Below are 16,516 nucleotides of genomic sequence, written 5' to 3'. Positions count from 1 at the left end.
CCTGTCAGAATTCTTGGTAATTTAGGTTCTATTTCTTGAAAGCTTCTCCTGCCACTCCTCCCCCACATATGGCCTCTACTCAGCTGTCCTCAACTACTTGCAGTTTTCCAACCACACGGTGTCACTTCGTGCATCTGCGCCTTCATACGTGCTCATTCCTCTGCCTGAAACAAGCCAGCCCTCAGCCTCCATGTCACTCCTGGCTCATCGTTCTTTCAACTCCATGTAAGCAGCACCTCCTTCCGAATGACATGTTCCCTCCAGTACTGCCCGCACTTGACTCAGATGCCCCCTTTCCCAGAGCGCTCATCCGCATCCTAGCTCACCTCCATCACAGCGCTTCATCTGTGTGGTTCCCATTATTTACTTTTCTGTCTGCACCAGACGCGTGCTTCATGAGGACAGGGACTGTGCCTTATTCAGCTTAGTGTCCCTAGCACATAAGAGGCACTTAGTAATTTCTGAATCACTAAATTATATCTCCTAGGCCATCCTCCCCTACACAAATCTCATTCTCTTTGTGAGCTCTGTTTTCTGTATTGCTATCACTCAACTGGAAAAAAACATGTAGTACCCACAGTGTTGTATCACTTTCTAAAATAGGAGTTACTCATGTTTTCTGTTCCCAGAGATAATCTTGAGATGAGAAACCATCTCACATAACTTTGGTCTCCATAAAAAGACTTACCCACAGACAACATTCAGTAGTATTTGTTGTCAATGCTCTAGGACTATACAGCAAAGAATAATGTAAGGGCTTACTGTTCTCATTCTATCCCTGACTTTACTTATGGGTATGTCTAATTGTTTCCTTGTGTGACCTCAGCCGAGTCACAACATCTAAACTTTAATCTTCTCATTTGGAAAAATGCGGACAACAGCCACATTGCAAGATTGTGAATGGGTTTTATGGAATATATACCCTTTCATCTCTGGAACACATGTCTCATATGGGCCTAACAGAGACTGTAACATGGCAGAACCTCAAATATTTGTTGAGCAAATATTTAAATCTCTGTTACTCAGCATAAAGGAGATCAACAGCCTAACAAACAAAAAATGAACATTCCACCTGATTATCAAACAAGACCACCTGTAACAACTTTGCAGAGGAGTTTCTGATCCTAGTTTGAGAAGTGCAGGATTTATATTATTTATTCTAAGCCACAAAATTATTTTAGATTTAAGTGAAGTCAAGCCAGTGCCTGCATTTAAAAGTATTTAAAAAAAAAGAAGGAAATGCACATTGGCTAGACTATTCTGTGGATACAATGGAAACAGTAAGGGCTTTGAAATTAAAAAAAAAAAAAAAAAAAAATCTGAGGTTCAAATCCCATACCTGTCTCTCACTACCTATGGGACTAGGCAAATTCCTAAACTCTCAACCGCTTTTAGTATCTAGTTTTATGGCAAGGAAATAATCTTGCAGTGCTACTGAGGAATTAAACAAGATACTGGAAGTTCACTATCCAATGCCTGGCATACATCAGGAACTCAACAAATCAAGAGACCCTGGTTCTATCAAAATTAAGTTTTTAAAAGAACCCCTTCACATTTCAAAGAGTTGGGATCACGGAGTTACTCACAGAGATTCTGGGCCGTCTTTGAATCCAACACCTTTAACTCTTTTACTTTTTTCTTTTGCACAGATTTCTTTTCTTCTCCACCTTCCTGATCCTTCTTGGCTAGTAAGGGAAAGACGAGAAAAGCATGATTATGGACAAGCCACATTTGGGCCTTACTGAACTACTTAACCAGCCTGGAATGCCTCCTCGCTTGCTATTAACAACGGTTTCCCTATTGTATTCCTTCTCTTTAACTAGCCACGCTTCCATTACTGACTCCCACCCTCAACTATACTCAACACCTCATTCTCATTTCTGTAACTGTTATCAATAATGAATTCCCACCTACATCCTACCTTTGCTTGAAGATCCTTCTCTGAAGGACCAGACAGTAAATATTTCAGATTTTGCAGGCTATATGATCTGTCTCAACGGCTCAATTCTGCCACTATAGCATGAGAGCAAAGACAATACATAAATGAATGGGTGCTCAGCCTGAGGAATGTAGTTTGCCAGCCTGTTACTAGAGCCTTCTACCATGTTATCCTTTTGTGCCCATTAAAAATCCTATTTTCTTTCAAGGTCCATCTTGAATAGGAGTTCTCTATAAAATTTTTCTTTTTTAAAAGACTTATTTATTTTAGAGAGAAAGCAAGAGTGTGCATGTGTGTATGTGCGCAAGTGGGGTGAGGGGCACATGGAGAGAATCTTTTTTTTTTTTTAAAGATTTTTTATTTATTTATTCGACAGAGATAGAGACAGCCAGCGAGAGAGGGAACACAAGCAGGGGGAGTGAGAGAGGAAGAAGCAGGCTCACAGCAGAAGAGCCCGATGTGGGGCTCGATCCCAGATCGCCGGGATCACGCCCTGAGCCGAAGGCAGACGCCCAACCGCTGTCCCACCCAGGCGCCCCCACATGGAGAGAATCTTGAAGCAGACTCCCCCTTGAGCCTGACACGGGACTAAGCCACCCAGGCACCCATACTGTTTGAATTTTAAACCACACAAAAAGTATTACCTCGTACAAATAAATAAGAAATAAAGCAAACAAAAAAGAAAGTTGCATGGCAAAAAGTTCCAAGAACTATTAAAAACACTCATCCTTTGGCCTGTCAGTCCCAACTCAAAGAAGGAAAATACAAAATACATGAAGATTAGTTACTTATATAAACACTTGCTGAGTACCTATTATGGAGTGTCTTTATGTGCCAGGTTATTCTGGGCACTGTGAATACAACAGTGAACGAAAGAGAGGGGCGTCTGGGTGGCTCAGTCACTTCAGTGTCCAACTCTTGGTTTTGGCTCAGGTCATGATCTCACGACCCTGGGATCAAGCCCCACATGGAGCCCCGTGTCAGGCTCCAAGCTCGAGGCAGAGTCCGCTTGTCCCTCTCCCTCCCCCTGTGCTCCTCCCTCGCTCTTCTCTCTCTCCCAAATAAATAAAATCTTAAAAAAAAAAAAAAAAGTGAACAAAACAGAGAAAGATTCCTGACTTCATGGAACTCATATTCTAATCAAGAGAAATGACGATCAGTTAATACATAAAATACTATATTAGTCATAGTTCTGTGAAAAGAAAATCAAGTAGGGAAGAAACAGGGGGGCCTAATGGGCAATGGCTTATGCCTTTAGGGGGGTGAGGGAAAGTCTTAGAATGTGACTTTTGAGAAAAGACCTTTTAGAAGGTAGAAGCACAAGCCAAGTATCTTCAGGGAGAGGGGGATGCATTTCGGGAAGAGAGGCAATGACCAATACAAAGGCCCGAGAAAGGAGCATGCCCTGTGAGCTCAAAGAAAAGCAAAAAGGTCATTATGGCTGCACGGAGTGAGGGGGAGGTCAGAAAAGCCAGAGAGGTACTAAAGACATATCATATAACAAAATGGAAATTATGGGTGGTCAGATAAAAATGGAGAATTAAAACATCGAGACTGTATTACAAAAACGTAGAAAAAGGGAAGGAGAAAGTTAAAAGTAAAGCTCTCATTTTATTCAGGCAAAATAGAAAAATAAGTATTTATTACTGATGTTGAAAAACAGAAAACCAGACTCAACTTTTTTGCTTGGCAATAAGATAAAAAATAAAGTACAGATACAAGAAAGAAAGGGATGAAAAGGTCCCTTTTTGTGGAGGATCTAACTCTATATAGCAATTCACAACAACCACAAGACTAATGAAGAGCTAGCAGAGCTCGTAACTCAGGAGGGCTACAGAGAAAAGACAATCATCTGTGGAGAGGCTGCTTTTAGACCACGAGCTGGAGCGATGGAGTGGAGAAAGAGCCTACGACCCCCTGACTGAATAGACAGGCCCATCAGGCGACCCACCTCAAAATATCCACTGACCCACGGGCTACTAACAACCAGACACAGTTACCAAAAAAGGGAAAATTCCGTGTGTCGCCATACCTCCTCACCTTCCCTCTTTAAAAAACAGCGCGCACCCACTGCCTCATAGCAGACAGCCTCTCCTCTGCGGTCCTGCCAGCCACTCCCTAGCAGTACATTCGATGAGCTTCTCTAGTCTTCGTTGTGCCTCAGGTGAGTCCTTTCACCACCCACACCACAGGCTTCCACCCAAATCCTTGCCCTACATTAGAGAACGCCCTCCAATCAGGGCAGACACCACAATATGGACTTCTTGACTCTACCAAAATGGAGTAGCCCCATGTAGAGGAAATACAATTGTATTTAAAACTGGGGAGGGTAAAGGGACCTAAATGAAAATAAAGTTTCTATGCTTACTTGAACTGGTAAAACATCAGTATCATCAGGGCACCTGGGTGGCTCAGTTGGTTAAGCATCTGCCTCCGGCTCAGATCACGATCCCAGGGTCCTGGGATCGAGCCCTGTGTCAGGCTTCCCTGCTTGGCAGGAAGCCTGCTTCTCCCTCTCCCTGGCTTGTGTGCGCGCTCTAATAAATAAATAAAATCTTAAAAAAAAAAAAAACACCCAGTAGATTTAAAGGATTGAAATCAGAGCACGTTCTCTAACCATAATGGAATCAAACAACAAATCAATAACCGAAAGAAAACAGGGAAATAGCGAAACATTTGGAAACCAAAGAACCATTTCTAAGTAATTTGTGAGTCAAAGAGGAAGTCTCAGAAAATTTTAAGATACACAGAACTGAATGAAAATGAAAGTACAATACATCAAAACATATGGGACACAGCCACAGCAGTGCCGACGGTGAAACTGACAGCACCAAGTTTACATTAGAAAATTAGAAAGATAAGTCAGTAGTCCAATTTTCTATCTCAAGGAACTAGAAAAAGAGCAAAACAAACCCAAAGCAAGTAGAAGGAAGGAAATAAAGAATTTAAGAGCAGAAATCAATAAAAATGAAAACAACAGAGAAAATCCAAGGACTCAAAAAGCTGCTTAAAAAAAAAAAATCAGTAAAATAAACTCCACCAAAAAATTGCTAGAACTAATTCATGAACTCAGTCACAGGATACAAAATCAAGATGCAGAAATCTGTTGCATTTCTATACGCCAATAATGAAGCAGCAGAAAAAGAAATCAAAGAATCAATCCTTTTACAATTGCTCCAAACACAGTTAGGATACCTAGCAATAAACCTAACTAAAGTAAAAGATCTACGCTCTGAAAACTGAAGAACACTTATGAAAGGAATTGAAGAGGACACAAAGAAATGGTAAAACATTCCATGATCATGGATCAGAAAAACAAACATTGTTAAAATGTCTATACTACCCAAAGCAATCTTACACATTTAATGCAATCCCTATCAAAATACCACCAGCATTTTTCACAGAGCTAGAAAAACAATCCTAAAATTTGTATGGAACCACAAGAGACCCAAAATAGGCAAAGCAATCCTGAAAAAGAAAAACAAAACTAGAGGCATCACGATTCCGGATTTCAAGCTATACTTGCAAAGCTGTAATCATTGAGACAAAAAGAGACACATGAGACAAAAAGAGACACGCAGATCAATGGAACAGAATAGAAAGCCCAGAAATGGACCTAAAACTGTATGGTCAACTCATCTTTGACAAAGCAAGAAAGAATATCCAATGGAAAAAAGACAGTCCCTGTAACAAATGGTGTTGGGAAAATGGGTCAGTCTGGGCTGTGGCCCAGAGAACTGCTAACCACAGTATCTGCTCCCTTTCCATGATGTGGAGTTTTTGTCATGGGAAATGATGGTGCAGGTAGGGACCACATTTGCTAGCCCATCTTGCATTTTGAGGTGACCACATGATGTAAGAGCAGAGTGATGGATATTGATTCTAAGCCAGGAATTTTTTTTTTTGTAATACAAATTAAAATTTCTTGCTCACTTTAAGGGTTCATCTTATGTGAATTACATCTCAATACATACATACATATATATAAATGCATAAATAGACCAGAGATGGAAAACCTAAAACTATTAACTTCTAGAGGAAATCAGAAAAATCTTCCCAACTTTGGGGTAGGTAAAGATTCTTAAAAACTAACCTTATGTGGTGGGCAGAATCCTAAGCTGGCCCCCCTCTTAGTGCACACACCCTGTATAACCCTTCTCCCTTGCCGTCCTTGAAGAAGCAAACTATCAGGCAGTGGAGAAGGCCCTGAGCAGCCTCTAGAAGCTCACAACAACCTTTAGCTGATGACCGGCAAGAATACACTTATGTATGGCCTACGATTATAAGGAACTGGACTCAGCCAGTAGCACATAAGCCTGGAAGAGGATACTGGGCTCCAGAAAGCAAGGAAGTCCAGCCAGAACCTCGATTCCAGTTTGGTGTGACCCTCCGCAGAAGAGCAGCTAACATGGACTCCAGACCCGTGGACACCACAGGATAATAAATTTATGCTGTTTTAAGTTTGTGGGAATTTGTACAAAGCAACAGACAAAACACAAAAGAAAAAACTGATAAAGCAGACCTCATCAAAATTAACAACTTCTGTTCTTTCAAAGGTACCACTAAGGAACAGAATGGTAAGTCTGGGAAAAAAATACTTAGAAAACACAGATCTTGATAAAGGACTAGTATCCACAACATATAAAAAAAATTCTCAGTATTCAATCCTAAGAAAACAACCCAATTTTTCTTTAATGGGTAAAAGATTTGGACAGATACTTCACCAAAAACGTTATACAGGTTTAAGTAAGCACAGGAAAAGACGCTCACCATCATTACATCATTGGGAATATGTACTAGGAATTAATTTAATTAGGAAGTAAAACTACAATGTCTAAGGTAGGGGGGCCTGGCAGGCTTAGTGGGTAGAGCGTGCGACTCTTGATCTCGGGGCTGTACAGTCTGAGCCCCATGCTGGATGTAGAGATTATTTTTATTTTTTTTTAAAGATTTTATTTATTTATTTGACAGAGAGACAGCCAGCCAGTGAGAGAGGGGACACAAGCAGGGGGAGTGGGAGAGGAAGAAGCAGGCTCCCAGCAGAGGAGCCTGACGTGGGGCTCGATCCCAGAACACCGGGATCACGCCCGGAGCCGAAGGCAGACGCTTAACGACTGAGCCACCCAAGTGCCCCTAGAGATTACTTTAAAAAATAAAATCTTAAAACAAAAACAAAACCCTGCAATGCCTAACCCACTAGAGTCACTAAAAAAACAAAACTGACACAACTAAGTGCTGGTAAGGATGCAAAGCGTCTGCTGGTGGAAATGAAAAAATGGGACCGCCACTTTGGGGAAGAGTTTGGCAGTTTCTTCTACAGTTAAACATACATTAGTCACATCTGACCCAACGCTCCCTGTCCTAGGTATCTGCCCAAGAAAAATGAAAACATACATCCAGACAAATCTTGCAGGTAAATGTTTCAACTGGCTTTACTCTTAACCGCCCCAAACTGGATTCAACCCAAATGTCCATCAACCAGTAAATGGATATAATGGAATATTACTCAGCAACAAAGAGGAATATCTCTGTATGCAACGACATGGACAAATCTCACATACATTATGCTAGGGGAAAGAATCTAGGCTTAAAACGTTACTTAATGTTTGATTCCATTTATTATGACTATTCTGGAAAAGATAAAATGGCAGACGGAAATCAGATCAGTGGATGCCAGGGCCTGGCAGTGAGGAAAGGGGACAGACAAATGGGCAGGAGGGAACTTTTTGGAGTGATGAAAATATTCTCTATCTTGAGTGTGATGGCTGTATACATTTGTCAAAATTCATAGAAATGTAGACATACAAAGGGTAAGTTCTGCTATATGCATTTTGTACCTCAATAAACACCTGTCTATCTGAACAAATTATATCTTCAAGGCCAATAAAATACAGTAGTATAAAGCTACAATAATTGTAACACGGTGACAGTCAAAGAACATTTGAGGTGAATAAAGAACAAGAAATAGACATGAAACATTTAGCAAATGCCAAAGTAGAAACTCGAATGAAAAAAGGATGGTCTAATCCAGAGGTTGATACGCTTTTTTCTTAAGTGACTGGAAAGCAAATACTTGAGGCTCTGTGCGCCATACGTTTCTATTTGCAATTACTCAACTCTGCTAGTGTAATATGAAAGAAGACATAGATATTATGTCATCAAATGAGCATAGCTGTGTTCAAACAAAACTTAACAAAAATGGATTGAGCATTGTTTTCTGACTTCTGGTCTAACCAACAGTGCTGGAAAAACTGGCTCTCTACTTTGAAGGAAAATAGTTAGATCCTAACTTTATGCTGTTCACAAAAATAAATTCCAGACATATTAAACACTAAATGTTAAAAACAGAAGAACAATATAATTTTGAATAAACAAAAACTTCTAAGAATATCACAAAATCAAGATGTTTGTATAAAGACTGGTTTCATTACATAATATTTTCATTTTTCAATGTGGTGAAAATTACCAGGTAAAATATGAAAAGAAATGAGAACTTCCATTTCCAGTAATGATGCCAAGTCTCCCATGAAAAACATCTAAAAATGCTGGTATACTATTTAAAAAACCACCTTGAAAACATGGAAGAGTGATAAGATGGCGAGGAACCGCCCCAGAAAGGTAGCCACAACACTGGCGCACTGTTCCAATACGTGTTTGACGGTTTTGTGTAGTAAGGGTGGACAGGCATCAAGGTTCTGCCTAATGTGGGGAGTCTTATATGAGACTCTCCTCAGCAGCTGGGAACCCAAAAGGCTACATCCTGAGTAAAGAGCAACAACAGGTTCACAGGTGAAAGTCCTAGAAAACCTATACTCCAGCAACAGGGTGAATAAACGCAGAGAGAAAAATATTAAAAAGAATGAAAACACACAATCAAACACCACACACATACGACACATAAATGGAGGGCTGAATGTGATGATATTCACTGGCACCCAACCCGAAAGCAAAAGAAGTGCCAAAAAGGGGCACCTGGGTGCCACAGTTGGCCAAGCAGCTGCATTCAGCTCAAGTCATGATCTCAGGGTCCTGGGATTGAGCCCGTCATCCAGGGAGCCTGCTTCTCCCTCTCCCTCTGCCCCTACCCCTGCTGTGCACATGTGCTCTCTCTCTCTTTCAAATAAATAAAATCTTAAAAAAAAAAAAAAAAAGTGCCAAAAAAGAAAGGAAAAAAAAAAAAGATGGAATACTTGAAGGAAAAATAGCCGTCAATTTTCCAGAAGAGATGAAGGATTTCAACACAAAGAATCAAGAAGCTCAGAGAATCCCCAAGAATAATACAAGAACCACATCCTGGCACACCATCACAGAAAAACTGCTAAAAATCAGAGTAAAAAAAATTCTCTGAGTAGCAGGGGGTAGAACATAATTACCTTCAAATGAACTACAGTTAACACTGACAGTGAAGTTGTCTTAACAATAAAAAGGGAAAACAAAAAATATCCTTCAAAAACATAGGTGAAATAAAGATATATCCACACAAAAACAGTGTTTATTACCAGTAGACCTGAACTAATAAAATAAATTTTAAGGGGAGTAATTATTCAGGCAGAAGATGAAAAATTATCATGAAAGGAAATACAGAAATATACGCTGGGATGAAGAACACTAGAAAAGTGTTTTTAAGTGAATACTGATATTACAAAATAATAGGAAAAATGCTTGTGGGGTTTAAAACACGTAGAATTAAAATGCATGGGGGCGCCTGGGTGGCACAGCGGTTAATCGTCTGCCTTCAGCTCAGGGCGTGATCCCCGCGTTCCGGGATCGAGTCCCACATCAGGCTCTTCCGCTATGAGCCTGCTTCTTCCTCTCCCACTCCCCCTGCTTGTGCTTGTGTTCCCTCTCTCGCTGGCTGTCTCTCTCTGTCGAATAAATAAATAAAATCTTTAAAAAAAAAAAAAAAAAAAGAATTAAAATGCATGACATCAGTGACTCAAAAAGAAGGTACGCTGTAAACAGAGTTAAATTGATATAAAGTTCTAGCATTAACTGGAAAGTGGTAGAAGTTATAATTTGTATTAGATTGTAATAAATCAAGGATGCATGTTAATTTCTAAGGTACCTATAAAAAGACAGTAAAAAAATGTATAACTAAAAATAGGGTATATGTGGAATAATAACAGAAAAAGACAAAGTGGAAAAAAAGTCAAACAAAACAAATAGCAGTATGGTATATATGAATTCAAATGAATGAAATACTTTGCAATGAAAGACTAAGATCATCAGACTGGATTTACAAAACATACACACTAAGTATGTGCTGCTTACAAGGGACACACTTCAAATAAAGACACAAACGTTAAGGGTAAATAGTGTAAAAAGATATACTAAACAAAAGAAAGGTGTTGTAGTTTTATTAATATCAAATAAAAATTTCTTCTCTAATAATGCTGCTGGCTTGAACACACATTTAATAGTGATAAAGGGTCAATCCACAAGGAAGACAATTCTAAATCTAAATACATCCAATAATTTAGTTTCAAAATATATAAACTAAAAACTGACTAAACCAAAAGAAGAAAGGGTAATTCTATAACCACTGTGGAAGAATTAGCTAATAGAACAAGCAGACAAAAACTTGCAAAGTATATAGAAAAGGTGAACACATCTAACAAACTTGACCTAACTGCTGTATTAGAACAATGCATCCAGTGATGGAAACTACACTTCTTCATGTGCACACACAGCACACGTACCAAAGCCACCACGTGCTGCGTAAAAAAGCCTCAACAAATTTCAAAGGGTGGAAATCATTCACAGTATGTTCTTCGACATCAACTTGGAAATCCGTAAAAAAGATAACTAGAAAATCCCCAACTATTTCATATCGAATATCCAAATAACCCTGAAGTTAGATAACAAATCACAATAGAAATTAGAAAATATTTTGAACAGAATGACATCAGCATAGAATAGAATAGACGGAATAAACAAAGTGCACAGTAAGACGACAGCAGATTGAAACCCAAGTGGTTCAGTAATTATGTTAAATGTAAAGGGATTATGTGCTCTAGTTAAAACCAATATTGTCGACTGGAGTGAAAAAAAGAAAAAAAATAGTCCAAGTATATGCTGTTTTATGAAGGAAACATCTAGAATTAAGAATAGAGAAAGGATGGAAAGTATAAAGTTACACTAGGCAAGTTCTAACTGAAAGTTTAGGGGCGCCTGGGTGGCTCAGGCGGTTAAGCATCTGCCTTTGGCTTGGGTTGTGATCTCTGGGTCCTGGGATGGAGCCCCATGTTGGGCTCCCTGCTCAGTGGGGACTCTGCTTCTCCCTCTCTCTCTGCCCCTCCTCCCAGCTCGTATGTGCACTCTCTTTCTCTCTCTCAAATAAATAAATAAAATCTTAAAAAAAGTTGATAAAGTTCCATCAATTTTAACAAAACAGTCTTTCAGGTAACAAAAATCGTACAGAACATAAATAAGGACACATTACAATGATAAAAGTTTTAGTTTATCAGAGAAATATAAGAATTTTGAATTTCTATGTACCCAAAAACATTATACATTTATATATTCAAATATATAAAGCACAAAAAATGAATAATCTGAAACTAATCATGAGGACACATTAAACAAACCCAAACTGAGGGACATTCTACAAGCTCACAGGTATGCACTCTTCAAAAATGTCAAGACTGACACAAACAAATTAGAAGAATTAATATTGTTAAAAAGCCCATAAAACTCAAAGCCATCTACAGATTCAATGCAATCTCTACCAAAATAATAATAGTATTTTTCACAAGTACAATCAATAATCCTAAAATTTTTATGAAGCCACAAAAGACCCCAAATAGCCAAAGCAACTTTCAGAAAGAAGAACGAAGCTGCAGGTATCACAAGGCCACATTTCGAGAATTAGTACAAAGCTGTAATAATCAAAACAGCACAGTACTGGCACAAAATTAGATGCATAGATCAATGCAACACAAGAGAGAGCCCAGAAATAAACACACATTTATAGGGTAAATTAATCTACAACAAAGGAGGCAAGAATATACAATGGTGAAAAGACAGTCTCATCAATAAATGATGCTGGGAAAGCTGGAGGGCCACGTGCAAAATAATGAAACTGGACCAATTTTTGAACACCAGACACAAAAACAAACCGGACTAAAGACCTAAATGTGGGGGACGCCTGGGTGGCTCAGTTGGTTAAGTGTCTGACTTCAGCTCAGGTCAAGATCTCAGGGTTCTGGGATCCAGCCCTGTGTCCTGTGTTGGGCTCCCCCCTCAGCAGGGTGTCTGCTGGTCCCTCAGCCCCCACCCCCGGCTTGTGCTCTCCCTCCCCCCAACTCTCAAATAAGTAAAATCTTAAAAAAAAAAAAAAAAGAAAAGAAAAGAAAGAATGAGATCTTGTCATCTGTGACAACATGTATGGATCTAGAGGGTATTATGCTAAGTAAAATAAGTCAGAGAGAGACAAACACCTTTTCATTACACTTATTAGAATCTAAAAACAAATGAACAAACAAAAAGCAGAAAGAGACTCATAAATGCAGAGAACTGATGGTTGCCAAAGGGGAGGAGGGTGGGAGGATGGGCAAAATGGGTGAAAGAGCGTGGGAGGTACAGGCCCCCAGTTTGGGAGTTAAGTCATGAGGACAACAGGTACTGTACAGAGGTATCGTCGATGATGCTTTAACAGCCCTGTACGGTGACAGAGGACAGCTACACTTACGGTGAGCCTAACTGTAGAGCTGGGGATTACTGTGTTGTACAACTAACACTAATGTAACACTATGTGTCAATTATACTTCAATAAAAAAAAAAAAAAAAACTAAATGAAAGCACGCGTAAAGAATTAAAAAGTATGGTGACCAAAAAACTGTCAAGGTCATGAAAGACAAGGACTGAGGAACTGTGATGAGAAGGTGGCCTCCATTTGTTGTTGCTGGTGGACAGCTGTCCAGCCTCACTGCTCCCCTTTCCCCTTGTGCCCCACACCTTGGTGCCCGCAGCAGATTACAAGGCTGCGAGGTACGGCACCAGTGCAGGAACTCTCACCCTGGCTCCACGTCCTAACCTCAGTGAAAACCCAGGCCAGTCTCCTTTTCTTGCCCTGTCAACCACTTCAAACCTGCTTGAGAGGATTGCCCTGCTCTTCCCAGAGACCTCGATTAGTTAATACATCTTTTCATACCATCTTGGTGTGTGTAGGGCATTAACCTTGACATTCAAACCCAATTTTGAGCAGGGGTCCATCTGCCTTTGCAGGTGACTATAAAAGGAATTATTTCCAATTAAAGAAGACTACAGAACAATTGAATATAATGCATGATCCAGGATTTTTTCTGTAAAAGACATAATTGTAACAACTGGTATAATCTGAAGGTCAAATTAGATAATAGGATTATATTAATATGAATTTCCTAATTTTGATAAATTTACTATAGCGATGGACCTGTTATTAGGAAATGTACACTTGGGTTAGAGACATCATGCCTATAACTTACCCTCAAATCTTCAGAAAAAAAAATGATACATATACACACATACGTGTACTTATTCCAAAAAATGATACACATGTATACATACACACATTATATAGGCAAATGTGGTAATATGTTAATATCTCAGGAATGTGATGAAGTATATAGAGGAAATTTTTTGAATTAGTCTAGCAACCTTTCCATAACTCTGAAATTATGTCAATATAAAAAGCTTTTCAAAAAGATGGGGCACCTGACTGGCTCAGTCAGTAGAACATGTGACTCTTCATCTCAGGGTGGTTGGTGGAAGCCCCACATCGGGCATGAGGCCTACTTCAAACAAACAAACAAACAAACAAACAAGACAAAAAGGAAGTAAAACTGACACAATTGCAATGCTAAATCCACAAAGTGGCATGTTTTAAACCATTTCTGTCAGTAACTGATGAAACAAGCAAACAAAAAGGATACAGAAAATGTATTTATTTTTATTTTTAAAGATTTTATTTTTAAATAATCTCTCCACTGAATGTGGGACTCAAAACCACAACCCCAAGATCAAGAGCCGCATGCTCCCCTCACTGAGACAGACAGGCGTCCCAAGAATACAGAAAATTTAAATAATACAATTAACAAAAAGGAACTAATGAAGATATACGGAACACTTCATGAAACTGAAGAACACATACATGCTTTTTAAGTGCATATAGACTATTTATAATATTTAATATTCAGAGCCATAAAGGAAAACTCTACAAACTTTTTTTTTAAGATTTTATTTATTATTTATTTGACAGGGAGAGAGAACGAGCAAGAAAGCACAAGCAAGGGGAGCGGCAGGCAGAGGGAGAAGCAGGCTCCCCGCTGAGCAGGGAGCCCAATGCTGGCTCCAACCCAGGACCCCGGGATAGTGACCTGAGCTGAAGGCAGATGCCTAACTGACTGAGTCACCCTGGCACCTCTCTACAAATTTCTAAAGACTGAAATTACAAGAGCACTGACCAAAATGCCATTAGCTAGTGATTAATAAGAAATTTTAAAAATCCTCAAAACTCACTGTGGTAGACAGAATAACGGCTTCCCAAAGAAATCCACAACCTAATTCCTAGAACCTACGAATAACCACCTTGCATATAAAAGGTACAATGCAGGTATCATCAAGTTAAGAATACTGAGAGGAGGATTATTTAGGATTATTTAGATGGACCCAATGTAAAATTACAAGGATCCTTATAAGAGGGAGGGAGGAAGGTCACAGAGAAGAGAAGTGATGACAGAAGCAGGGGGGCGGGGCACAAGAATATGCATTATCATGGCTTCATTCAACAATACTGGCTAGATTTCTGAACCAGTGTAGTAATTAGAAAAGGAAACAAGAATTCTAAGGATTAGAAAGAAAGAATTAACACTCTCATTTGTTTTTCTTTTTTAAGTATCAAAACAGAGCAATTTATTCAAGACACTGTATAACACACTCATTTGAAGATTATTGTCAATAAAAAAAAATCCAAAAGAACGTATAAATTATAAGCAAGCAAAAAATGAAATTAAAAATATATGAAAATATGAAGTATCTAGGAATAAATTTAAGAAAAGCTGTACAAGACCTCTACGATAAACTACATAACATTTATGAAAAACATTAAAAATAAGTGAGTGAATACAGATTTACAGATTCATAGATTAAAAGATTTGATAATGTTAAGATGTGAATTCTTCCCAGATTGATTTATAGAGTCAGTAGAATAAAAATCCTAATAGGTTTCTCTTTTTAAGATGCTAAGCAGTTTCTAAAATTTATATGGAAATACAAGGGGCCAAAGGTACAACATTCTTAAAAAAGCAGCAAAAGATAGGCGGTATCAATATATATAAAACTATAAAAACCAAGATTATGTGGTACTGGCACCAGGATAGACAAAATGATCCACAGCAAAGAGTACAGTCCAGAAGACAGACCCATGCATAGCAGAGCACTTGACAGAACAGACTGGGCATGTCAGATGATTGGGAAAAGGACAGACTTCACAACAGATTGGATGGGAACTGAGTGTCACGTGAAAAAACTAAGTTGCATCCATAGGCAAATAAATCAATTACAAATCAATTAAAAAGCTCAATGTGAAAGGCAAAACTATAATGACTAAAGGATTTCTTACACAAGATACAATATGCATTAGCCATAAAGAAAAAGACTGCTATATCTAAGCACTTTACATAAGAAACTAGTCAACGAGACACTAAAAAAAGTGAAGACAGGCCACAGAGTCAGAAGTGTTTGAGATATACCTAAGGGACAAAGGATTAATATCTAGAATATATAAGGCATTCCTTTTATTTGAAATATGTCTATTTTGCAAACCTCATGAACTAACAGGTCTATGCACTGGGAATTGAGGGCTGCTAACATCACAGAAGGGATGACCGGACACTCTATGCTGTCTGAAGAGAAACCTAACACCTATTATGAAGAAGTCTTGGCAAAAGACAAATGGAGACTGATTCTGATTAAGCTTCTAGATCCATTTTACCCATTTACAGCAAATACAGGGGACAGAAACATAAGAACTACACTATGGGAATAAAATCACAAAAATCCGTATTATGAGAAACTCCACAGGACAAATAATGCAGTTCTTACAACAAATGTATTTCAAGAAAAATAAAGAATAAAGGGAGAAAGGTAGAGGTAAAGAGAGACAAAGACATTTAAGAACACAGGCAAAACTAAACTATAATGTTCAGAAATATAAACAGGTGATTAAAAAAAAGTGACTACCATACCAGTCAGGATAACTGTTTCTCTTAGCAGGAAAGGAGCACATGGAGGTTCCCAGGATCCCCCTGGAAAGTGTTTATCTCCAGACATGTGGCGTTTACAAGGGCATTAGCCTTATAATAATTCCCTATGTTGTACATCTGTTTTATGTAGCTTTCTGTATTTGTCCTATATTGAACAATAAAAAGTGTAAACATTAAAATACCTAAAATATCGATAATGACAATTTGGAGGAGAGGAAAGGGAAGGGTAGTAGTTTACGTATCAACATCCTCACTTTCCTAGCAGAGAGGCAAAAGATAAAATCTTCCATTTATAAATCAAGAAAAAGAGGCAAAAGCATATTATTTCAAGTAT

The 16,516-nt window shown here is 38.7% G+C and overlaps 1 protein-coding gene across 2 annotated transcripts in view; it reads right to left on the bottom strand.

Annotated features, from left to right (window-relative positions):
- Positions 1 to 16,516, bottom strand: part of DIAPH1 (diaphanous related formin 1) — a 91,893-nt gene that overhangs the window by 16,015 nt on the left and 59,362 nt on the right. For both annotated transcript variants that reach the window (XM_040622307.1, XM_040622308.1), the window contains one exon: positions 1,587 to 1,685. In XM_040622307.1, the coding sequence (XP_040478241.1) occupies positions 1,587 to 1,685 (99 nt within the window). The remainder of the gene's footprint in view (positions 1 to 1,586; positions 1,686 to 16,516) is intronic.

This window comes from Ursus maritimus, unplaced genomic scaffold (genome assembly GCF_017311325.1).
Source record: "Ursus maritimus isolate PB19 unplaced genomic scaffold, ASM1731132v1 scaffold_5, whole genome shotgun sequence".
Taxonomy (NCBI): Eukaryota; Metazoa; Chordata; class Mammalia; order Carnivora; family Ursidae; genus Ursus; species Ursus maritimus.
Note: the sequence above shows the minus strand (reverse complement) of the source record. Positions and strands in the feature narration are given on the sequence as shown.